Consider the following 25,676-nt stretch of genomic DNA (forward strand, 5'->3'; position numbering starts at 1 on the left):
GGTCTCCCTGTATGATGACCTCCGTCGAGAGAGAGACAAGGGAAACATGTCCCTGTTAATTCTCCTCAGCTTCTCAGTGGCTTTCAATACCATCAACTGAGATATCCTTCTGGTGTGACTCTCCAAACTAGGGTTGGGGGAGAACCATGCCTGCCACATGGACCTTCTTGGGGGAAAGGTAGGATCTGAATGTCACAATAAACAACTATTTCAAGAATACAGAGGACATGATCGCAGAATTGCATGCACAGAATGAGGTTTATTGTCACTACGGAGGAAGACGGGAGCTGGCCAGAGAGAGGGAGAGCAGACAGCTTGCAAAGGTTTGCATTTCCATGATGTGGTCTGGGAAAGGGGGTTCCAAAGTTGGCCCCATCACTTTGCAAAGCACAAGGAAAGCTTCGTTTACTCAGCTAACCAGTCCACAAAAGCATCTCATCTCTGCAGAAAAGGGAGACAGGTTTCATATCTCATGGGGCAAATTTCCCAGTTTGGGGGGGGGGATGTACTGTTGCTCACAGCCTCAGGCTCTGGATTTGGCTAGGTCTTAGTGGACTCAAGAGTCCAAACTGGATTTACTTGGGGAAGCCCCTCTTGTTTTTTCTGCTCCAGGCCAATAGAGGAGGGGAGGGAATAGATTTCCTGCAGGTGGACAGAGCAGGTGGGAAAGGGGGCTGGCCTTGGACCTGTTGGGAAGCCGGAGGTCTTTGGGTGTTCCTCTCAGGCCCAGGGTTTCAGGCCTAATAGGTGGCCTTGTATTTGCAAAGGTATGGCAAGGTAGTTGTGCAGGAACGCTGGATCCATTTCTGGGAACCTGTAGAGCAGAAGGTTGAGAGAGAATGTTAGGGAGTGTCCAGAAGTTGGGAGAGAATGTAGACTTCCTTTTGAGTAAATGAAGTATTTCCTTCCCTGTTTTGGAGAGGGAGACAATTACAAGCAAAAGCAACAAAGAGATTTGATAAATACGTAAGCAGAAGTATTTTGAACAAGCCATTCTGCTTTTGCCAGTAGGGTGTGTTTGTGTGTCATACGGAACCCTTGGTTTGTGAGATCTTTGTGATGGTTGAGATGTTTTCTAGCATTCCCCACGCCTGCATGAATGAAACTTCACTGAAGCCGCCCATCAAAAAGCTGAATTCTGCATTTAAATTAAGTTCCAACTTTTTCCATAGGGCAGAGTTCCCTGTGCCCTATTCTGGGCCAAAGAACCACTCTAGACTTTGCCCACCAACCCCAGTGGAGGTGACAGTTCAAAAACAAAAATGCAGCCCAGGTGATACGAAGTGCCAAGTATAAAGAGGAAACTAGTGGGGTTCTCTCTCTGGAGCCCCATCTCTCCCCGTCCTCAGTTTCCTTGCCAAGTCCTTTCTGCACAGGAATAAGTAAGTCTGTCCTTTTCGTTTTTTGCCAGTTTCCCATTTTCCCATTCTTGAGTTCTCTATATTTCCACATCAGTTTGTGATTCTTGGTGGGTTTGGTTACCATATTTTATCTCCTCCTGATCATTCCCCAGCATTTTAAGGCCACATGACCCGGAAGCTGTACGCCGGCTCCCTCGGCCAGTAAAGCAAGATGAGCGCCGCAACCCCAGAATCGTCCATGACTGGACCTAACTGTCAGGGGTCCCTTTACCTTTATTATCAACCAGTCAACACACTTTTGCAGGGCAATTTTCCCAAATACAACAGACCTTTGCATGATACTTTTGCAGACCTTAGCATCTTAAAGCACACTGGTCTAAACCACTGAGCCTTGGGCTTGCCGATTAGAAGGTCAGCGGTTCAATTCCCTGCGACGGAGTGAGCTCCCATTTCTCGGTCCTAGCTCCTGCCAACCTAGCAGCTCGAAAGCACATCAAGTACAAGTAGATAAATAGATACCGCTCTGGTGGGAAGGTAAACGACGTTTCGATACACTGCTCTGGTTCGCTAGAAGCAGCTTGGTCATGTTGGCCACATGACCCAGAAAAACTGTCTGCGGACAAACGCCAGCTCCATCGGCCTATAGAGCAAGATGAGCGCCACAACCCCAGAGTCATTTGTCACTGGACTTAATTGTCAGGGGTCCTTTACCCAAGTATATGTGTTTTTGCACACACTTGGTTGGAGAACTGCACTGCAACATTCAGAGTTTCTGAGGATGGCTTTTATTTAGTTCCCCTCAATTCCTTGAATGGAATAGGTTTTCCTCCTCCTTCCCCAGTCTCTCTTCCTGCATACCTGAATAAGAAAGAGAGACACATTCACTTGAAGAGATTGAGTGGCTGATGCTCCGGCCATCCCAGAGGGGTTGAGAGAAGACAGATCCATCGCTCCATTCCCAGATCATATTCTGGAGAGAGAGAAGGAGAAAAGAACGTCTTGTGATAAAAGGGGAATGCAAGCCCATTGCTCCCCATTCCCCAGAGAGGACACAGCTGGGGAATCAGCGCAACTGACAAGGCCAAGGGGTTCCCATCTTAGTTTCAGGAAGGTTGCTGCATCCTTCAGAACATATTGTTGAACCACCACACTTCCCCTCAGAGCCTAGAGTTATTTAAACTTTATATGTTGTTATTTCTGTCCTGGCCTCCACTGCAGGAGGTCAGAGCAGCATTTTAGCTTGACAAGCGCTTGGTTAGGTAGGCTGGAAGAAGTGACTTGTCCAAGGCCAACTAGTTAGCTTTATGGTCAGGAAATTTTGAATATCCACAAAGATTTGTGGTGTAGTCCCTACACCACACCAGCTCTCATATGGCTATGAACTACAAGTCAGCAGAATTACACCTTTTGCCCAGGATAAGGTCTAAGGGCGTGCTAAGAAGACCCACATTGCAGCTGCTAAAAGGATCTGGGTCTGGTCAGTACCTGATTGGGATATTGGGCATACTTCAATGTGTGCATCATATTTTTTAAAAATAATAATAATAATAATTTTTATTAACAGGCCAATCAAATCACATTAATTCCAAATCACATTAATTCCAAGATATACAGCCAAATTTTTTAAAATTTTGTTGGGGGTACCCATACTTCAAGCTCCGAAAGGGGTCCAAAGATCACTCTTGCTACTGCCTTAATTATACAGTTCTGTCCAATTCTGTCCAGATAGTCTCTTTGTTGTTTTCCTCATCTTCTTCTTGTTATCATATATGCCTTTCTTTGTGATCTCTGATAATCTTCACAAGCGGGTTGAAAACAAACATCTCCTGTGTGGATTTTACACTCTCCAAGAGCCATATCACATAAAGGACAGACGCCATTTCCACACCTCCGTAAAGAACATTCCCATAGTCTGCCCATAGATTTCCACAGGCCTGCCAGTCTGTATCTCAGGGGGTCCTGCCAGGTCAAATTCACATTCCGATAAACATACATTCACATTCCAATGACCATGGTCCTCCTTCCCCTTGTCCTCTTAACGAATTCCATTTGTAACTGTGTCACAAAGCTTTCTTTCCGTTCCCGATGTTCCCACCAGTCCTCTCTTTGTTCAGTAATTCATTTCCACACAGTTCTTAATCTCCTGCTTGTGATTAGTAATTTGCAACGATTCTTTCTCTCTGGGGGGGAGGGTTATTGGGTACTCACATAAGACAAAAAAAGAAAAGTTTTTTCCTCCCCCCCTTTCCGTTTCGCTCCGCCATACCAGTCTTTTAATGATGAGTCTTCACTTGATTTATTATCCAGCCCGTCAGTCCACATCACAGAGATCCCATTAATCAGCAGTCTTTACTCCCGATCTTCACTTGAAGTATGTGCATTTGCTTCTTTTTCCAATTATATATATTTCAAAGTAATGCAAACCAGTGCGCGATCAGAGACAGCGTCAGGGAGAGCCGGACTCCACTTGAGGGCTTTGTGCCTAGTGCCCTCACCCCCTTCTTTCGAATCTGGGGGTGAATTATGGACACAGCAGGCAAGGCAGTCCCCCCCCCATTCCCTTGGGGGGGGGGGCTTGGGAGGCTGCATACTCCCATATCAGCCTCTTAAATACCTCGTGTGGGTCAGAGAGATGTTATTGTCGGCCATCTTCCAATGCGCCCCCTGGTGGCCCCCTTCAATGTGTGCATCATAGAAGAAGCAAATGTATTAAACGGAGCAAGCTATAAATTGCAATGTGAATTACAGTAGAGTTATATTGTCCCACATTGATATAAAAGACCACAAAGATGATAGAAAAGGTCTCATCCAACACTCCTTCCACTCATCTGAATTTGCATATATTTTTATTTTCATGATCAGAACCTGCAATCCCATGTATACTTACCCGGGAGTAAGTAACACTGGACTCAACTGGGCTTTACTCAGGACATGTATAGGATTTCAGTGTTAATTTATTTTTGCTGGAGCCATGAAGGTGAAAGGGGACTGACAATTTGTACGGTGTTGGGCACAATCTGTAGCATTATAGATAGCACAATGAGAGTTTGCAAGGAGGAAAGACAATGAGGATCTGGAGCTGGAGTTTCAGAACCTCCCACAGAGCCACTCTGAGAAATAATCCCATCTCCAAATGAGGACTTCAAGGTTTGACGTTTGGGGAAGGAAGTGGTTTCAGAGGGAAGTGAGAGCCGGTGAGCTACATCTGAAGGAGCTCAAGGGAGCTGAGGAGCTCATACAGTCAGCATCTTCAGAGAGTCCTAACGGCACCTACCGAAGTACCACGGTCAGCTACCAGACCGATCCAGACATTGCTGGAGCCATATTGTCGCAGGTAACTGTAAACCACATTTGCTTCCCTTGCAGAAAGAATGGAGGCCAGCTGGGACCCATGTCTCCTTTGGCAGCTGACCTGCAGGGAGAAGAAAGAGGGAAACCAGTGATGCTGCCCCCAGCCAGGATTCCCAAGGAGTCGGCCCTTGCTCTTCTCTCTCTCTCTCTCTCTCCTTTTTACAACTCTTTTTTTTGTTATTGCAAAGTACCGTAAATACATCAATACTAAACCATACATAAAGAATACAGTCAAACCTCGGGTTACAGACGCTTCAGGTTGCGTTTTTTCAGGTTACAGACCGCTGAAACCCGGAAGTATTGGAATGAGTTACTTCCAGGTTTCAGCAGTCGCGCATGCACAGAAGCGCTAAATCGCGCTTTGCGCATGCACAGAAACAATAATCACAACCTGCATGAGTGCAGATGCACAGCTGCAGGTTGCGGATGCTGTGGGTTGTGAATGTGCATCCCGCATGGATCACATTCGCAACCCAAGCAACTGAACTGTAATATAAAGAGGCGGGGGGAATAAGAAAAAGGGGGGGAATGCAAAGAAAAGTAGACAGTAAAAGAATAAAGAAAAGTATAATATTTCAATACAATAATACTATTTTACAAAATAATAGTAGTAATAGACTTCCATCACTCTCACAACACTTCCTTTCACATTTCATATTTTATCTATATTTCAGTATTATTTTCATCTTAATACAGTGGTGCCTCGCAAGACGAAATTAATCCGTTCCGCGAGTCTCTTCGTCTTGCCGTTTTTTCGTCTTGCAAAGCACGGCTATTAGCGGCTTAGCGGCTTAGCAGCTATTAACGGCTTAGCGGCTATTAACGGCTTAGCGGCTTTAAGAAAAAGGAAACAAACTCACAAGAACTCGCAAGACGTTTCGTCTTGCGAAGCAAGCCAATAGGGAAATTTGTCTTGCAGAACAACTCAAAAAACGGAAAACTCTTTCGTCTTGCGCGTTTTTCGTCTTGCGAGGCATTCGTCTTGCGAGGTACCACTGTATATGGATATGTATATATGTCATAGCTGTCAACTTTTCCCTTTTTAAAAGGGAAATTCCCTTATTCCGAATAGGATTCCTCACAAGAAAAAGAGAAAGTTGGCAGCTATGATATATGTATGTTTCCCCTTTTCCATTCACAAGGTCATTCTAGACACAGCCAAGTTTTCACATTAGAACCTTGTCTTTCTAAATAATCATTCAAACATTTCCATTCCTTCTTGACTGTAATCACTGGCTTTAGTCTTATTATGTCCGACAATTTGGCCAGTTCCAAATATCCACATAATTTATATAACCATTCCTCTTTGGTCGGTACCTGCTTACCCTTCCAGTACTCAGCCACCAGGATTCTCGTGTCGCGTACAGAAAGAATTTAGTATTTTCTCTAGAAATATCACTATTCAATATTCCCAAAAGGTATGTTTCTGGTCTTTTGCTATGTGAAGTTCTTAGTAACTTGTTTATTTCTTCATTTATTTCTTCTCATTCCCCCAACTTACCTCGGCATCATCCCACGAGCGGCTGGAGCTAGAATACTCGTAGCAGTACTTTCTGTAGAAGACGGTTCCTACAGGGCAGTGAGCGCGAGCGCTCTGGGTGCGATTGGCGGCACCTGTGAGGAATTGGATTGAGACTGAAATAGATGCCCCAGACCACCAAGCCTTTCCTTGACAGATGGAGCCCCTCGAGGAAGCCCTGGCATTAGGAATCGGGAGGTTCCTTCTGGCAGTGGGGGTGGAGATGCTCCTTCAGGTCTACTGGGCCTTTGAGGCCGTTTAGGACTTTAAAGGTCAGCACCAACACTGAATTGTGCTTGGAAACGTACTAGGAGCCAATGTCCAGTGCAATGTCCAGTGCAATAGTGACAGCCATCCAGCTAGTGTGGCAAGATAAGACGCCGCTGGTGCTTTCAAATAAAATTGTTATACTTTTTTATCTATATATTCTTTTCAATTTTTCAAAAAGTAAACATATTTTTTTAAAAAACAACAACACAGACATATACACTTAAGTGTAAAATGGTTATATCAAACTGAAAGATTTCTATTATTGCAAAACAGCACTCTTTCTGGATTAATGGAAAGAAGGGGAGGGAATGATTTACGGTACTTAGTGATGGTGAAGGAAGAAGCGCACCGGTGATTTAACAAACATGCACAGGACGAAAGCAAAGACCCAAAACTTATGCCAGAAGGGGACGGATTTCAGGAGAATGGGAGGCTGGTGCAGACCCCCTCACAGCCTTTGAGTGCTGTTCTTCCATCATTTTAAAAAGGGGCAGAGAGCAGCTGCAGACAGACAGCTAATTGGAAGAGACTCAGTGCTTTTCCCAGTTAGGAACAATCATTTCCTTTATTTATTCATCCAGGCAAAAGTGGTAACTCATACCTTCTATTAATTTACAATATACAGAAGTGCTGTAGAACTGCCTCTTTAAAATAAACATGCAGCAAAGTCTAAAAGCATAAAGCAAGAATATTTTTTATTTCCACAGGGGGGACCAAATAAATCCTCCCTCTGGGAGGAGATTCCACAGATGGGGAGCCACTACCAAGAGCAGCAAGACCAGGAAAAAGCTGCCAGCTTTACAAAGGGAAACCTACACAGATCTAATGAACTGATTAGAAACAAAAGCACAGGATTGTAGAGTTGGAAGAGACCCCCCTACTCCCTGAAGTACAGGATCCTGCCCACAGTTGGGCTCGAACCCCCAACCTCCTGCTTAAGAGCCAGAAGCACCAACCAGTTGCACCGCACAGCAAAGTTGCAAAACCAACAGCTGCAGCAGCTGGATCTGCCCCTTTCTACTAATGCTCACCTTCCGCCAAAGGGTTCAGGATCAGGCAGCCCAACAGGCAGAGTCCAAGGTAGACCACTTGCCCCATCTTCTGCTTCTCCTGGGAAAAGAAAGTGTCAGCAACATTCATCCCAGCTAAGGGCCTGGCATTTCCAGAAACGATGGGTCCATTGTGTGGCGCAGGGTGTGTGTGTGTATTTTTTGGGCTACGAGCTTGTGATCATTCAAAATTCAAAAAACGGGCAATGCTAAGTTGCTTATAAGACCCAGACTATCTCATCTCCTTTGTCAACATCAAATATTGCTGCAGCACAGCAGCCAGGTTCAGTATTTTCCAAGTCATACGAAAAGCAAAGTTAGCTGCGTTGTGGCTTGTAAGAAAGATCTCCAGAACAGAGATCTCCCTCCCACCGTTCTTACTCCTCGCAAGCAAGGAGCTCATTGCTTACCTGTTTTCTCTACCAGTGCCTTAACAAGAAACGCAAGGTTGTCAAGTGAGGAAGGAGGGAATTTTGGGGGTGACAAGACTCACCTCTCTGCTTGTCCCTTCCTGGGCGGCTGGTCTGGAGTGGCGCAGTCCGAGGACCAAATTCTGATGGATACTCACCCACCCTTGGACAATTTTAAAGGAAGGGGGTCGGTGATGATGGCTTCTAAGCAAACAAACCCGAGCATCCCACCTGTCAAAAAGCAAACAGGTGAGAAACCACTCGATTGATACCAGCAGGAAAATTTGCTCTTGAAAAACACCGTTTTATGGTGAGACAACATGCAAGGCTCACTTTCAGAGGTACCAGCTGGGAGATAAGCTGGGAATGATTTGTGGCAGGGAACGATATGTTCCATTTCTCGGAATTACAGGAAATATTGCAAAGAAAGAGCAATAAATGCAATTGGCAAACAATGCTCCTTTACCTTGGAGACTCACAGATGGGATGTGTAGAATCCTTTCCCTTATCATTCTTGTCCAGCTGTGCTAATCCCTCTTTGTGGATTCCACCTGCTCTCCTCCCCTTTGATCTGAGCTCTTTCAAAAGCCCTTTCATCTCAGGAAACTCCACTGTCCTGGGTTGAGAGGGACGATGAAAGGCTTCTCTGCCCAATTCTGCTGCCTTCCAGGAACAGATATTGTTGTTATAAGAAAATAATCTGCTCCTTTTACCTTATGGGGTACCCAAGAACCTGTGTAGAGTCCTTATGTAGGTTCTCTACCAACCTTACTGTCTGCCTGTGAAACATGGACCACTTATAAACGCCATCTCCCAACTCCTCAAAAGATTCCATCAATGGTGTCTCCGAAAATTTTTACACATCACTTGGGAAGACAGGCAAACTAATGCCAGTGTACTGGAAGAAGCAAAGATCACCAGTGTTGAAGCGATGCTTCTTCAACATCAACTTCGTTGGACTGGTCATGTTGTGCGGATGCCTGATGATCGTCTTCCAAAGCAACTACTCTATTCCGAACTTAAAAATGGGAAGTGTAATGCTGGTGGTCAACAAAAGAGGTTTAAAGACTGTCTCAAGGCAAATCTAAAAAAATGTACTATAAACACTGCCAAATGGGAAACACTGGCCTGCGAGATCTCCAGTTGGAGAACAGCCTTTCCCAAAGGTGTCATGGGCTTTGAAGACACTCAAACTCAGGACGGAAGGGAGAAATGTGCTAAGAGGAAGGCATGCTTGGGAAACCCTCACCAGGATCAACTCCTGCCCTGAAACCTATGTCTCCACTGTGGAAGAAGAAGAAGAAGAAGAGTTTGGATTTGATATCCCGCCTTTCACTCCCCTTCAGGAGTCTCAAAGCGGCTAACAATCTCCTTTCCCTTCCTCCCCCACAACAAACACTCTGTGAGGTGAGTGGGGCTGAGAGACTTCACAGAAGTGTGACTGGCCCAAGGTCACCCAGCAGCTGCATGTGGAGGAGCGGAGACGTGAACCTGGTTACCCAGATTATGTGACTACCGCTCTTAACCACTACACCACACTGGCTCCCCAGAATTGGCCTCCACAGTCACTTACAGACTCACTGTTAAAACCGTGTTTATGGAAGATAATCTTACTTGGCTAGAGGGATCACCAAAGTAGAAGAGGAAGACTGTTGTTATAAGAATTTTTTTATTTATTTTTTGCTCCTTCTCCCTTATGGGGTATCCAAGAGCCCGTAAAGAGTCCTTAAGTTGGTTCCCTATTGGTACTAGTGAGCGCTAATTCTAAATATTCTGAAAGCTTACATAACCATTCTCTCCAGGATGCTTTAGTTGAGATTCCCTGGGGGTCCCTTCCAACTCTACAATTTCATGATTCTGTGTGTAGAGAAATGCATATATTAGTGGAAAGTGTGTCTACAAAGAAACCTATTAGTGAAATAAGAGGCAAAAAATGCACACTGTTTAGGGAAATCTGCCCCACAAAAATGTGTACATTATTCAGAACTGTATGCAAAAATAAGCTTTATTGGGAGAAAGTCACACTAACACGCAGAAGAGATTTCACGAGGATCCCCAATGTAAACTGTGCAGTCCTGGAGAACTGAATTTAAGACTGGGAAAGTAAGTAAAACAGAGAACTAAATTGGGCAGATTTGTCATTCCCAACGTCCTTAGAAACCAGACCAACCAAATTTCCCACATTGTGTAATTTCACTGTATACAAGTTGTACAAGTGACAATAAAGTATTTCGATTTCAAATTTCAATTTCTGGGCCGATCAACATTTGTCCCACTCTGAGAGCAAACCTTACAAATTGGCCACTGCACTGAACAATTGCCAGTGTCCTATATTATATGAGTAGCAGGTGCAGATTCAAGCCCCCCCCCCCGCCTCACTTTTCAAGGTCTCATCATGGTAGGTTCCGGTGAGATCTCATCAGGGCCAGAGTTCGGTTTGATGAGGCCCTGAGCTACTGAAGGTAATGGGGCCCTTGATATGTCCAGCTGTCCTTTGTCAACAAGAAATGCTCGCTGTTTTTTGTGTGGAATATATGCTATATGGTAATTTATGGACCCAATAGGTATCTCAAGCCATTTCCACATGTTGCCATTCAACCAGTCCATGCAGAATGTAGGCACCCTATATATAGAAAGGAGCAAACCAGGGATATTTTAGGGAGCAGGCGGGGCCCATGACTTACATCCTTGGAGCCTGCACAACACAAAACACTGTTGCTGTGTGTAGCTTTTATTTTATTTGTTTTTTAGCTTCTATTTTGGAAATGTACATCCAGTCCCCCCCCCTTAATTTTTTTCTTTGGGCCCCCAAGAGAGTGGGGCCCTAAGCTAGAGCTTGTTTAGCTTATACAGTGGATGCTCGGGTTGTGAACGTGATCCGTGTTGGATGCACGTTAGCAACCTGCAGCGTTCGCAACCCGCAGCAGCATGTCTGCGCACGCACGGGTTGCGATTCGGTGCTTCTGCGCATGCACAACCCCAGAAACCCGGAAGTAACCCGTTCCAGTACTTTCGGGTTTTGGCAGGTCCGTAACCTGAAAAAGAACTGCAACCTGAAGCGCCTGTAACCCGAGGAATGACTGTATGTAAATCCGGCACTGGATCTCATTGAAAGCCATCGCTGCAAGACCCTAGTGATAGGAGGGGTGGGCAAGGCTCAGGGGAGTTTGATGCCAGCCCTGGCGGAGAGAAATTAAGCATTGCCCTCCAGAATCCTGTCCCACCAGAGCATAGGATCGAGGGACTCTAGAATGTGGGGCAGGAGAGAATACACTGAGATGCTGCTGACACCTTTTCCCAGGAGAACCAGAAGATGGGGCAACTGTGGTCTCTTGGGTGACTTTTCTCAGCAGATGTTCTCTTGTAGAATATAAAGTACCATATTCAGGGGGTGTAAAAGCCTCTTCTTCCAGTTTAGGGTCCTGGTGTTCAAAATGGTATTGTCCCGCAAAAGGATCTGGAGATTTTTCTTACAAACCGCAACGCAGCTAACTTTGCTTTCCGTATGACTTGGAAAAAACTGAACCTGGCTGCTGTGCTACAGCAATATTTGATGTTGTCAAAGCAGATGAGATAGTCTGGGTCTTATAAGCAACTTAGCATTGCCTGTTTTTTGAATTTTGAATGATCACAAGCTCAAAGCCCAAAAAAGACACACACACCCGGCGCAGCACAATGGACCCATCGTTTCTGGAAATGCCAGGCCCTTAGCTGGGATGAATGTTGCTGACACTTTCTTTTCCCAGGAGAAGCAGAAGATGGGGCAAGTGGTCTACCTTGGACTCTGCCTGTTGGGCTGCCTGATTCTGAACCCTTTGGCGGAAGGTGAGCATTAGTAGAAAGGGGCAGATCCAGCTGCTGCAGCTGTTGGTTTTGGAACTTTGCTGTGCGGTGCAACGGGTTGGTGCTTCTGGCTCTTAAGCAGGAGGTTGGGGGTTCGAGCCCAACTGTGGGCAGGATCCTGCACCTCAGGGAGTAGGGGGGTCTCTTCCAACTCTACAATCCTGTGGTTCTGTTTCTAATCAGTTCATTAGATCTGTGTAGGTTTCCCTTTGTAAAGCTGACAGCTTTTTCCTGGCCTTGCTGCTCTTGGTAGTGGCTCCCCATCTGTGGAATCTCCTCCCAGAGGGGGGATTTATTTGGTCCCCCCGTGGAAATAAAAAATATTCTTGCTTTATGCTTTTAGACTTTGCTGCATGTTTATTTTAAAGAGGCAGTTCTACAGCACTTCTGTATATTGTAAATTAATAGAAGGCATGAGTTACCACTTTTGCTTGGATGAAAGAATTAAAGAAATTATTGTTCCTAACTGGGAAAAGCACTGAGTCTCTTCCAATAAGCTGTCTGTCTGCACCTGCTCTCTGCCCCTTTTTAAAATGATGGAAGAACAGCACTCAAAGGCTGTGAGGGGGGGCTGCACCAGCCTCCCATTCTCCTGAAATCCGTCCCCTTCTGGCATAAGTTTTGGGTCTTTGCTTTCGTCCTGTGCATGTTTGTTAAATCACCAGTGCACTTCTTCCTTCACCATCACTAAGTACCATAAATCATTCCCTCCCCTTCTTTCCATTAATCCAGAAAGAGTGCTGTTTTGCAATAATAGAAATCTTTCAGCTTGATATAACCATTTTACACTTAAGTGTATATGTCTGTGTTGTTGTTTTTTTAAAAAATATATGTTTACTTTGGGGGGGGAATGTTTACTTTGAAAAAACTATGTAGATAAAAAAGTATAACAATTTTTTTTGAAAGTGTCTTATCTTGCCATGCTAGCTGGACGACTGTCGCAATTGCACTGGACATTGGCTCCCAGTCCATTTCTGAGCACAATTCAAAGTGTTGGTGCTGACTTTTAAAGCCCTAAACAGCCTCGGTCCAGAATTCCTGAAGGAGCGTCTCCACCCCCATTGTTCAGCCCAGACGCTGAGGTCCAGCTCCGAGGGCCTTCTGGTGGTTCCCTCACTATGAGAAACCAAGTTAGAGGGAGCCAGGCAGAGGGCCTTCTCGGTGGTGGAACACCCTCCCATCAGATATCAAAGAGAAAAATAAATACCAGACTTTTAGAAGACATCTGAAGGCTGTTCAGGGAAGCTTTTAATGTCTGATGATTTATTTTACTTTTATCTTTTGTTGGAAGCCGCCCATAGTGACTGGGGAAACCCAGCCAGATGTGCAGGGTATAAATTATTATTATTATTATTATTATTATTATTATTATTATTATTATTATTATTATCCCTTGCAATTTCTCCTTCTGCCTCTACCAAACCAGTGGCTGGGGAATGTTGGGAGACATTCTGCACAGAAACATGTGTATACCTTTAAGAAGTCTCTGTAAGCTTTGGGTTAATTGGCTGCAGCTGGCTGTGGCTACAAAAGGAAAAAAGCTGCCGTTTGTACTCTGCCTGCAGGAATAACACCCACCAGAGTTTCTGTTTGTTGTTTTGTAATAAAGTCTTCGTTTTAGTTTGGTTTTACACCTATGTCTCCTGGAGTCACAGTCTGTCCTCTGCCACCAGTTGAAAATCCCCCTCCAATAGGGAAACCAGCCAGATGGTCAGGGTATAAATAAATAAATTTATTATTATTATTATTATTATTATTATTATTATTATTATTATTATTGCCGCTGCTGGAGCTGCATAGACAACACTGTGCTGCAACCATTTTGGCAATAACGTCTGGGTTCCCATAAAGAGGGGTGTGAGCCGGTGGCAGGTCAAGGGGGAAAGTTTAGTTTGGAAAGAGCCAGAAGAAACCTCCCGATTCCTAATGCCAGGGCTTCCTCGAGGGGCTCCATCTGTCCAGGAAAGGGTTGGTGGTCTGGGGCATCTATTTCAGTCTCAATCCAATTCCTCACAGGTGCCGCCAATCGCACCCAGAGCGCTCGCACTCCCTGCCCTGCAGGAGCCGTCTTCTACAGAAAGTACTGCTACCAGTATTTTAGCTCCATCCTCTCATGGGATGATGCCAAGGTAAGTTGGGGGAATGAGAAGAAATAAATGAAGAATTTAAAAAGTTACTAAGAACTTCACATAGCAAAAGACCAGAAATATACCGTTTGGGAATATTGAATAGTGATATTTCTAGAGAAAATACTAAATTCTTTCTGTGGCAAGAATCCTGGTGGCTAAGTACTGGAAGGGTAACCAGGTACCGACCAAAAAGAAATGGTTATGTAAATTATGTGAATATTTGGAACAGGCCAAATTGATGGATATAATAAAGCCAAGAAATATAGTCAGGTAGGAATGGAAGTGCTTGAATGATTATTTAGAAAGACAAGGTTCTAATGTAAAAATTTGGCTGTGCCTAGAATGACCTAGACAGCATCTTAAAAAGCAGAGACATCACCTTGCCAAAAAAGGTCGGTATAGTTAAAGCTATGGTTTCCCCAGTAGTGATGTATGGAAGTGAGAGATGGACCTAAAGAAGGCTGATCGCCGAAGAATTGATGCTTTTGAATTCTGGTGCTGGAGGAGACTCTTGAGAGTCCCATGGACTGCAAGAAGATCAAACCTTTCCATTCTGAAGGAAATCAGCCCTGAGTGCTCACTGGAAGGACAGATCCTGAAGCTGAGGCTCCAAGACTTTGGCCACCTCCTGAGAAGAGAAGAGTCTCTGGAAAAAACCTCTGATGTTGGGAAAGAGGGAGGGCACAAGGAGAAGGGGATGACGGAGGACGAGATGGTTGGGCAGTGTTCTCGAAGCTACGAACATGAGTTTGACCAAACTGGGGGAGGCAGTGGAAGACAGGAGTGCCTGGCGTGCTCTGGTCCAAGGGGTCACGAAGAGTCAGAAATGACTAAACGACTAAACAACAACAAAGAATGACCTCATGAATGTAAAAGGGGAAACATACATATATGCATATCTATATGTTAAGATGAAAATAATACTGAAATACAGATAGAATAGAATAGAATCATAGAATCATAGAATCACAGAGTTGGAAGAGACCACAAGGGCCATCGAGTCCAACCCCCTGCCAAGCAGGAAACACCATCAGAGCACTCCTGACATATGGTTGTCAAGCCTCTGCTTAAAGACCTCCAAAGAAGGAGACTCCACCACACTCCTTGGCAGCAAATTCCACTGTCGAACAGCTCTTACATGTAAATAAAATATGAAATGTGAAAGGAAGTGTTGTGAGATTGATGAGAGTCTATTACTACTTTTATTTTGTAAAATAGTGTTTATTGTATTGAAATATTAGACTTTTCTTTATTCTTTTACTGTCTTCTTTTCTTTTTCTGCTTTATTTTTCCCCCTTTATATTATTCTTTATGTATAGTTTGGTATTGATATATTTACTTTGCAATAATAATAAAAAAGAGTTGTAAGGGAGAGAGAGAGAGGGAGAGAGAGAGAGAGAGAAGAGCAATGGCCGACTCCTTGGGAATCCTGGCTCTGGGCAGCATCTCACTGGTTTCTCCCTTTCTCACTGGTTTCTCTTGTTTCTCACTGGTTTCCCCCCTTTCTTCTCCCTGCAGGACAGCTGCCAAAGGAGACATGGGTCCCAGCTGGCCTCCATTCTTTCTGCAAGGGAAGCAAATGTGGTTTACAGTTACCTGCGACAATATGGCTCCAGCAACGTCTGGATCGGCCTGGTAGCTGACCGTGGTACCACGGTAGGTGCCTTTAGGACTCTCTGAAGATGCTGACTGTATGAGCTCCTCAGCTCCCTTGAGCTCCTTCAGCTGTAGCTCACCGGCTCTCACTTCACTCTGAAACCACTTTCTTCTGTAACCTTATTGGGGTTCACCGATTGGGTCTGCGTTGCTCCCGGACAGGAGGAAGGAAGTCAAATGACACCGAGGGTTGGTTCAGAGAAAAAGTTCTTTATTTCTGCTCTCCGGAACAGCAGAAAGGCACCTGCGTGGTGTGTCCACAGCAAGTCCAAAGAAATGATAAATTTCATGCAGTATATATATCCTCCAGGCACCCTCTCCCCCCTTCCCCAGGAATCCAGCCACGTCAGCTTGTATACGCAGGTTGACATCACAGATGTTCCTGCTCCGGCACTCTTAACCATAAAAGGGATTTCCTTCCTATACTTCTGACCATAAAAGGATATTCCTTCCTGTACTTCTGACCATAAAAGGATCTTCCTGTTCCTACTCTTATCTTGGAGCAAGAGGTCACCATCTCCAAGAACACCCTCTGGCGCTGTTCCCAGACTAGGTCTGTGCGTCTTTGTGGTCAGGGTATAAGATAAGGCACAGACGTGTCTTCCCTGTTCTACTGGTACAGTCAAGGCCATCCTTGCCATCACAAACTGATAAAGGAGAGGGCTCTGAGCACTTGTTTATACAGCCAGGTTTTTGGCTCAAGAGTTCAAGTTAAAGCATTTTAGCTAAGGAAAAATAGGGATTTTGGTGCAGTTTCAAACTGCCTGCACAGTCAGTTTTGGGTTTGGGAAACCCATTCCTTCACTTCCCCAAACGTTGAACCTTGAAGTCCTCATTTGGAGATGGGATTATTTCTTGGAGTGGCTCTGTGGGAGGTTCTGGAACTCCAGCTTCGGATCCTCATTGTCTTTCCTCCTTCCCAACTCTCATTGCATAGATAATGGCACAGATTCTGCCCAACACCGTACAAATTGTCAGTCCCCTTTCATCTTTATGGCTCCAGAAGCTGGAGACTCAAACCAACTCATTGGCCTTGTCAGTTGTGCTGATTCTCCAGCTGTGTCATCTCTGGGGATGTGGGGAGCAATGGGCTTGCATTCCCATTTTATCACAAGACCTTCCTTTCTCCTCTCTCTCCAGAATATGATCTGGAAATGGAGCGATGGATCTGAATTCTGTCAACCCCTCTGGGACAGCCGGAGCATCAGCAACTCAATCTCTTCATACAAATGTGTCTCCGTTTCTTATTCAGGTATGCAGGAAGAGAGACTGGGAAAGGAGGAGGAAACCCCATTCCATTCAAGGAATTGAGGGGAACTAAAACAAAGCCATCCTCAGAAACTCTGAATGTTGCAATGCAGTTCTCCAACCAAGTGTGCGCAAAAACACATACACTTGGGTAAAGGTAAAGTACCCCTGACAGTTAAGTCCAGTTGCGAACAACTCTGGGGTTGCGGCGCTCATCTCGCTTTACTGGCCAAGGGAGCCGGCGTTTGTCCACAGTTTTCCCGGGTCATGTGGCCAGCATGACTAAGCCGCTTCTGGTGAACCAGAGCAATGCATGGAAACGCCGTTTACCTTCCCGCCGGAGTGGTATCTATTTATCTACTTGCACTTGACATGATTTCGAACTGCTAGGCTGGCGGAAGCTGGGACCGAGCAACGGGAGCTCACTCCATCACAGGGATTCGAACCGCTGACCTTCCGATCAGCAAGCCCAAGGCTCAGTGGTTTAGACCAGTGTGCTTTAAAATGCTAGCATCTGCAAAAGTATCATGCAAAGGTCCGTTGTATATGGGGAAATTGCCCTGCAAAAGTGTGTTGACTGGTTGATAATAAAGGTAAAGGGACCCCTGACAGTTAGGTCCAGTCATGGACGATTCTGGGGTTGTGGCGCTCTTCTTGCTTTACTGGCTGAGGGAGCAGGCGTACAGCTTCTGGGTCCTGTGGCCTTAAAATGCTGGTGAATGATCAGGAGGAGATAAAATATGGTAACCAAACCCACCAAGAATCACAAACTGATGTGGAAATATAGAGAACTCAAGAATGGGAAAATGGGAAACTGGCAAAAAATGAAAAGGACAGACTTACTTATTCCTGTGCAGAAAGGACTTGGCAAGGAAACTGAGGACGGGGAGAGATGGGGCTCCAGAGAGAGAACCCCACTAGTTTCCTCTTTATACTTGGCACTTCGTATCACCTGGGCTGCATTTTTGTTTTTGAACTGTCACCTCCATTGGGGCTGGTGGGCAAAGTCTAGAGTGGTTCTTTGGCCCAGAATAGGGCACAGGGAACTCTGCCCTATGGAAAAAGTTGGAACTTAATTTAAATGCAGAATTCAGCTTTTTGATGGGCGGCTTCAGTGAAGTTTCATTGATGCAAATGTGGGGGATGTTTGAAAACATCTCAAACATCACAAAGATCTCACAAACCAAGGGTTCTGTATGACACACACACAGATACACACAGAGACAGACACCCTACTGGCAAAAGCAAAAATGCTTGTTCAAAATGCTTCTTCTTGTGTATTGTCACGGTAAAATCTGGGTGCGTGAGGGCACAGCTACCCAGCTCGTCGGACAGAGTCCGCGGGTCCTAGCGGAGAAGAAGGGAGCTCAGCCGGATACAGGAGCAAAATACGAAGATCCGAGTTTATTGCGCAACAGGTTCAAAATGGCATTGAACCCCGAGTATGGGGTGACATAGACTTTTAAAAGTTCCCTCCATAACCCAGAATGCAGTGCAGAAAACGTCATGAATACATTATGGGAAGGTCATGTTTCGTGAATTACATCATGAATATATTCCACACGTCATGAATAGATTAAGGAAGGGGTGGGATTACATTCATTAGCATTTCGGATGAGGGAGGGGGAATATGCAGAGCAAGAAATGTACATAGATAAACATTCATTGAGTACCGGTGGTGGCAAGACAATGGGCTAGAGATATGCATCGTCTGCCACTTAGTATTGCCCGGAGGAAGGGTTTGGCGAAACTATCTGACAGGATTAAGAAGTTCCTGTGTACGTGTCCTGTCGCTTCGGGGATTATGGAGGTAGGGGTCACATCATGGAGTCCGAAGGGAGCTGAGTTGAATGACACCAAGAGCAAGGAGATCGGAGCTATGGTTGATTTTATATCAATTTCTAAAGGTTTCTATGCTTTCCGACCTATTCCGTACCGTTGATCAAGATCGGAAACAGAACGGATATATTGTAGCAAGAATGGATACATTGTAACAGGATTTTGACAGTTTTACGAGGTCCCTGGTTTCGGATCCATTGTTCTCGCAGTGGGGGGCCGTCAGCAGCTTGTCAGGAGTGAAATGAGGCGTGCAGGAGCTCCTTGAGCTAGATTCTGCAGAATGAATGCATGGCTGTGATTGGCCAAAGCGCGGCCATAGGAATAAGCGGGGAAATAGGAACACCCGGTCCACTCGTTCTAAGTATGGAGCGCAGATAGGTATAGGATGAGATAGGGGAATATTTGAGCTTATTTCGCTCGTGGAAGGGAGAGAAAAAAGGGGGGTCTGGGAGAAGTGTGGTGCTTGTGTAACGGTGAGGGGGCTGAGGGTGAACATATGGCAGGCACCCTCGAGGTCATTGCCTTGGACGTTCCAAAGGAAGGAGAGGGAAGAGGCACCCCCCCCTCTCAGTCCGTATCAGTATTTATCAAATCTCTTCGTTGCTTTTCCTCGTAATTGCCCCCTCTCCAAAACAGGGAAGGAAATACTTGATTTACTCAAAAGGAAGTCTACATTCTCTCCCAACTTCTGGACACTCCCTAACATTCTCTCTCAACCTTCTGCTCTGCAGGTTCCCAGAAATGGATCCAGTGTTCCTGTACAACTACCTTGCCATACCTTTGCAAATACAAGGCCACCTATTAGGCCTGAAACCCTGGGCCTGAGAGGAACACCCAAAGACCTCCGGCTTCCCAACAGGTCCAAGGCCAGCCCGCTTTCATAACTACTCTGTCCACCTGCAGGAAATCTATTCCCTCCCCTCCTCTATTGGCCTGGAGCAGAAAAAACAAGAGGCGGTTCCCCAAGTAAATCCAGTTTGGACTCTTGATTCCACTAAGACCTAGCCAAATCCAGAGCCTGAGGCTGTGAGCAACAGTACACCCCCCCAACTGGGAAATTTGCCCCATGAGATATGAAACCTGTCTCCCTTTTCTGCAGAGATGCTTTTGTGGACTGGTTAGCCGAGTAAACGAAGCTTTCCTTGTGCTTTGCAAAGTGATGGGGCCAACTTTGGAACCCCCTTTCCCAGACCACATCATGGAAATGCAAACCTTTGCAAGCTGTCTGCTCTCCCTTTCTCTGGCCAGCTCCCGTTTTCTTCCGTAGTGACAATAAACCTCCTTCTATGCATGCAATTCTGCAATCATGTCCTCTGTATTCTTGAAATAGTTGTTTATTGTGACATTCAGATCCTACCTTTCCCCCAAGAAGGTCCATGTGGCAGGCATGGTTCTCCCCCAACCCCATCCTATCCCAACCCTAGTTTGGAGAGTCGCTTCAGAAGGATTTCACAGTCGATGGTATCAAAAGCCGCTGAGAAGTCAAAGAGAATTAACAGGGACATGTTTCCCTTGTCTCTCTCTCTCGAAAGACGTCATCAAACAGGGTGACCAAAGCAGTGTCTGTGATATTATATTATATATATATTTCCTTTTTGTCAGTGTCTCGGCCAGCTGTGGGTGCCTCAAGCAGGGAGCAGCTGCCTCCCAGCTCTGTGTGTGTCTCAGGGAAAGGGGGGGCTGCTCTGTGTGTTTTGCTAGAAGTTAAATTGCACATTTGGGGGGGGGGGACAGCTTTCTTTTTGTGTGCTTTGCATTGAGATTTGTGTTTCCAGCTCAGCCAGGGGAGCTGGGGCTGGAGGGCTAGGGGTGTGTGTGTGTGTGTGTGTGTGTGTGTGTGTAAATGTTGTAAACAAAATCTGCTCTTATTCCCTTATGGCAGGGGTCGGCAACCCGCGGCTCCGGAGCCACATGCAGCTCTTTTACACCTTTGCCGCGGCTCCGCAGATCCTCGGGGACCCTGAGCAGAAAAGCAGAAGCGACAGAAAGAGGAGGGGGATGGAGCTGGGCAGCCCAGATGGGCAAAGCAAGGCAGTGGCGGCAGCGGAGCTCGAGAGGCGGCGGCTGCTGGGATGGAGGAGGAGGCGGCAGCGGCCGGAGAAGGGATGCTGCTGCTGCCGCCAGAGGGAAGTTCTGCCAGGCGGCTTCATGGCTCATAGCTTCCCCCGGGGTAGGACGGGCAGCGGCGGCAACGAGGGGGAACACTCTCCCAGGCCACGCTCTCCTCAGCCCCACGCGCGAGGCACCTGAGGCGAGGGGGAGAGAGCGCGCACGCTCGAGGGAAATGGCGGGGCGGGGTGTGGGGGGTGGCGGTGGTGCTTCGGGATCCTTTTCCATGCCTTGCTTCTGAGTGGCCGAGTTGAGGGAGAGCACCTGAGGTGAACCACAAAATGGGCCCGCCCTCCCTGTCAGGGAGGAAGGGGTGAATTACATCAGCTGCAGAGACAAGCAAATGAAGAAGAAAGGGAAGAGTATTAGCTGACATGTCCCCGGATCCCATGGAAAGCACCACAGATTCTTTTGCTTACCAGCTCTTTTTAAGTTAGCTTCAAACCTGTAATTGTGTAGGTGTATGTATGTATACATATACACACATACATATTCATATCTCTTCCCTCTCACCTTCCTTTCACCCAGTTTCTCTGGCACTGGTTTATAAATGCTGCTATGTAGAAATGATGAGAAAGTTGCACCAGCAGAAGGAATGGATATGTGCTGTTAGTAAAAAGAGAGTGAGTTGAACTGCAGGGAGGGACAGACACTTTTCTATGTACTAATTTGTATAATGGCCTCTATGCACATGGTGCTTTGCAAAAAATGGATATGAGAGGTACCATACCCCTCTTTGCTATCTGAAATAGACTCAGGGAAAAGAGAGGGAATGGGGGAAGGGGAAGAATGTGTGGTTATTTACATTTGGCTTGTTTTGCGGCTCCCAGTTTTTTCCCCCCTTCGGAAATGGGTCCAAGTGGCTCTTTTTGTCTTAAAGGTTGCAGACCCCAGCCTTATGGGGTATCCAAGAGCCTGTATAGAGTCCTTATGTGGGCTCCCTATTGATAAGAGAAAATAACAGAGGCCAACCAGAGAATATTGAGCAGCAAAGCAGCTCATAAGCCTGGTCTTTATTGATCTGTTGCAACAGGGTGCTCCCCTGTACATCATACATACATCACAGAAATTTGAATGTTGTTGTTTTTCCTGTCTGCCAGGTTATCTGATAATGCCTTATCTGATTGCCTTTTCCTGGTAGTCTGCCCATTCCTTTGAAATGGTGATTACCCAATCTGTGTAACAAGGAAGGTTTTTTTCCCACTTCCTCCTTCCTTGCAGAGAAACATTTGGTCAGCTTGGGAGTCAAAATTGTTTCAGGACTGTCCTCCTGTGCTGCTTCGGACAAGTGGTTTATATATTTATGTATGTGTTTGCTTGGTACATTTATTATATATCTAAGACCTTAAAATTCTTATAACAGAAACCACTCACCCACCCAGACAACAACAGGCTCCCAGCTCTGTGTATGTCTATGTATTTTATTGTCTCTATCTCTTTTTGTGTGTTTTGCATTGAGGCTTGTGTCTCCAGCTGGGGCTGGAGGGCTAGCACTGTGTGTGTGTGTGTGTGTGTGTGTGTGTGTGTGGTGTTTGTACAAATTGAATGATTGGGGGGGGGGCTTCCTGCAACACATGAATCCCAATCCCAAAGAAAGGCAGTGCCAAAGAATGCTCCAACTACTGCACAATTGCGCTCATTTCACATGCTAGCAAGGTTATGCTTAAAATTCTACAAGGAAGGCTCAAGCAGTATGTGGACCGAGAACTCCCAGAAGTGCAAGCTGGATTTAGAAGAGGCAGAGGAACCAGAGACCAAATTGCAAACATGCGCTGGATTATGGAGAAAGCTAGAGAGTTCCAAAAAGACATCTACTTCTGCTTCATTGACTATGCAAAAGCCTTTGACTGTGTTGACCACAGCAAACTATGGCAAGTTCTTAAAGAAATGGGAGTGCCTGATCACCTCATCTGTCTCCTGCGAAATCTCTATGTGGGACAAGAAGCTACAGTTAGAACTGGATATGGAACAACTGATTGGTTCCAAATTGGGAAAGGAGTACGGCAAGGCTGTATATTGTCTCCCTGCTTATTTAACTTATATGCAGAATTCATCATGCGAAAGGCTGGGCTGGATGAATCCCAAGCCGGAATTAAGATTGCCGGAAGAAATATCAACAACCTCAGATATGCAGATGACACAACCTTGATGGCAGAAAGTGAAGAGGAATTAAAGAACCTTTTAATGAGGGTGAAAGAGGAGAGCGCAAAATATGGTCTGAAGCTCAACATCAAAAAAACGAAGATCATGGCCACTGGGCCCATCACCTCCTGGCAAATAGATGGGGAAGAAATGGAGGCAGTGAGAGATTTTACTTTCTTGGGCTCCATGATCACTGCAGATGGTGACAGCAGTTACGAAATTAAAAAACGCCTGCTCCTTGGGAAAAAGGCGATGGCAAACCTAGACAACATCTTAAAAAGCAGAGACATCACCTTGCCAACAAAGGTCCGTATAGTAAAAGCCATGGTTTTCCCAGTAGTGATGTATGGAAGTGAGAGCTGGATCATAAAGAAGGCTGATCGCCGAAGAATTGATGCTTTTGAATTATGGTGCTGGAGGAGACTCTTGAGAGTCCCATGGACTGCAAGAAGATCAAACCTCTCCATTCTGAAGGAAATCAGCCCTGAGTGCTCACTGGAAGGACAGATCGTGAAGCTGAGGCTCCAATACTTTGGCCACCTCATGAGAAGAGAGGACTCCCTGGAAAAGACCCTGATGTTGGGAAAGATGGAGGGCACAAGGAGAAGGGGACGACAGAGAATGAGATGGTTGGATGGTGTTCTTGAAGCTACTAGCATGAGTTTGATCAAACTGCGGGAGGCAGTGGAGGACAGAAGTGCCTGGCGTGCTCTGGTCCATGGGGTCACGAAGAGTCGGACACGACTAAACGACTAGAATACCACAAGTAACTGAGCTACAAAATATTAATTTTACGTGATATCCTATGTCTAACTATGTGCACTGTTACACTGTTATATTTCTATGCAAATATCCTTAAGAAGCGTGACATCCAAGTCCCTTTCAGGTTCATATGGACACACGCATCTGGGACGGAGAATAGCAGGTTAATATTTACCACCTTAAATTGTGCGGAGAAAAGGATTGCAAAGTAGCCACCTTTGCAATCTTATCTCCAAAGCGGGGGACTGTAGCAGGAACCCCCCCCCCATCATTCAGTTTGTACAAACTTCACACACACTCACACACTACATACGCTGCGCTTCTGTTATAAATTCATAGAAAATCAACCATACATCGGATTTGCACTGTTCCACTTTTATTTTACTCCATGAAGGAAGGACTACAAAATGGGGAAGGTTTGATACAGGCCAGCCATAATCCCTTGAGCATACCAGCACATCCACAGGAGCCCTGCCCAGTTGCTATGCCAACCCTGATGGTCCTAGACAGAAGACCATCAAGATCACAAAGAACTTGCATATGGGAGTGGATTCAGCATGGACTGGAACAAAGGACAATGATCAGATCTTCCTTCTGGGGGCAGGAAACTGCAAACTCCCCTCTGTCACCTGGAAGTGACTCATGGGCAGGGGGAAAGGGGAAACCAGCCAGGTGACAGGACACTCAGGTTACCACCACCACCCCTCCCTCAACCCTTCCTTTCTGTGATGTATGTGTGATGTTTCTGGGGGTGGTCTTGATCTACAGGGTGGCAATTTCAAAAGTTTTCATAAGGCCTTGCACACCATTTTTCGGAGTCCTTCCTCTCTCCTGCAAGTGAGGGGAGCACCCTGTTGCAACAGTTCAATAAAGGCCAAGCCTACAGGCTGCTGTTTTGCTCCAAGTTATCCTGGTTGGTGTCTTTGTTTTTGTCCAAGGGAGCCCTCAGATTTTTCCATTAACAGTCCCAGGGATGCCTGTGCGGGGAAATGGGGCGAGGGGGCTTCGTTGGGACCCCCTGGGTAGGCTTCCTAAGGGTCCAAGGAAAACCCCCTTCGCAGCATGCGTGCAGGGATCCAGACCCACAACAGGCGCTTTTGGGAGCTGGAGGGGGTCTCTGAATCCTTCTGTCGCCTCCCCCTGAGACCCCTTTACCTCTTTGTCCTCACTCGTGATTCTCCTTTCCTTTCCTGCAACATCAATTTTTTTTGGGGGGGGGTCCCTTGCCGCCCCTCCTCCCCTTTCCGAGAGCATGCGCCCCTAGAGCTACAGCACAGAGCAGCAATCCAGCGCAGAAGCTCCACTTGTGGGATAAGCAGGCAGTTTGGGAGGGGGCTCTTCCCCCCTCCCCATTCCCGGAACAGAAGTCGGATGGCGAGGAGGAGGAGGTGCAATGTATGGGGGTGGGGTGAGAGAAGGATGTGCCGGGAGGGGAGGAATTGAGTGGGGGAAGGAGAGGAAGGTTTCCCCCCTCCCTTCTTCCTTCTGGGTATCAGGAGAGCGGGATAGGGACAGATCCCTCGGTCCAGTATACCTGAAGGAGCGTCTCCACCCCCATCATTCTGCCCGGACGCTGAGGTCCAGCGCCGAGGGCCTTCTGGCGGTTCCCTCATTGCGAGAAGCAAAGCTACAGGGAACCAGGCAGAGGGCCTTCTCGGTAGTGGCGCCCGCCCTGTGGAACACCCTTCCAGCAGATGTCAAGGCGATAAACAACTACCTGACATTCAGGAGACATCTTAAGGCAGCCCTGTTCAGGGAAGTTTTTAACGTGTGATATTTTATTGTATTTTTGGTTTTTATGGAAGCCGCCCAGAGTGGCTGGGGAGGCCCAGCCAGATGGGCGGGGTATAAATAATAAATTATTATTATTATTATTATTATTATTATTATCCCGGCAACCCACTTGCAAAGTGGGGTCTCCCACCCCAAAATGTTTACATTGCAAAATCCACCCCACGCCACAAGATAGATCCGTCCGTGTTTTAGGT

The 25,676-nt window shown here is 46.2% G+C and overlaps 2 protein-coding genes across 3 annotated transcripts; one reads left to right on the forward strand and one right to left on the reverse strand.

The window, feature by feature from the left end:
* Positions 1-239: 239 nt before the first annotated feature.
* On the reverse strand, positions 240-8,194 carry LOC309541457 (lithostathine-like). The gene is made up of 6 exons (XM_082239336.1): positions 8,044-8,194; positions 7,533-7,611; positions 6,214-6,326; positions 4,636-4,773; positions 2,220-2,331; positions 240-814 (listed from the first exon to the last, which is right to left on the reverse strand). Exons 2-6 carry the CDS (start codon positions 7,597-7,599, stop codon positions 741-743), a joined length of 504 nt encoding a protein of 167 aa, XP_082095462.1. The 5' UTR covers positions 7,600-7,611; positions 8,044-8,194; the 3' UTR covers positions 240-740.
* Positions 8,195-11,388: 3,194 nt separating this feature from the next.
* LOC309541449 (lithostathine-like) lies at positions 11,389-19,964 on the forward strand. 2 transcript variants are annotated; one of them, XM_082239324.1, is made up of 5 exons: positions 11,632-11,785; positions 13,820-13,932; positions 15,451-15,588; positions 16,729-16,840; positions 19,407-19,964. In XM_082239324.1, the coding sequence occupies exons 1-5, from the start codon at positions 11,677-11,679 to the stop codon at positions 19,478-19,480; spliced, it is 546 nt and encodes a 181-aa protein (XP_082095450.1). In that variant the 5' UTR covers positions 11,632-11,676; the 3' UTR covers positions 19,481-19,964. The 2 variants fall into 2 exon arrangements, with proteins under 2 accessions (XP_082095451.1, XP_082095450.1); XM_082239325.1 differs by lacking the exons at positions 16,729-16,840; positions 19,407-19,964 and adding an exon at positions 16,841-16,927 and having other exon boundaries at positions 11,389-11,785.
* Positions 19,965-25,676: the final 5,712 nt, after the last annotated feature.

Source organism: Podarcis vaucheri, assembly GCF_965113315.1.
Source record: "Podarcis vaucheri genome assembly, chromosome: 10".
Taxonomy (NCBI): Eukaryota; Metazoa; Chordata; class Lepidosauria; order Squamata; family Lacertidae; genus Podarcis; species Podarcis vaucheri.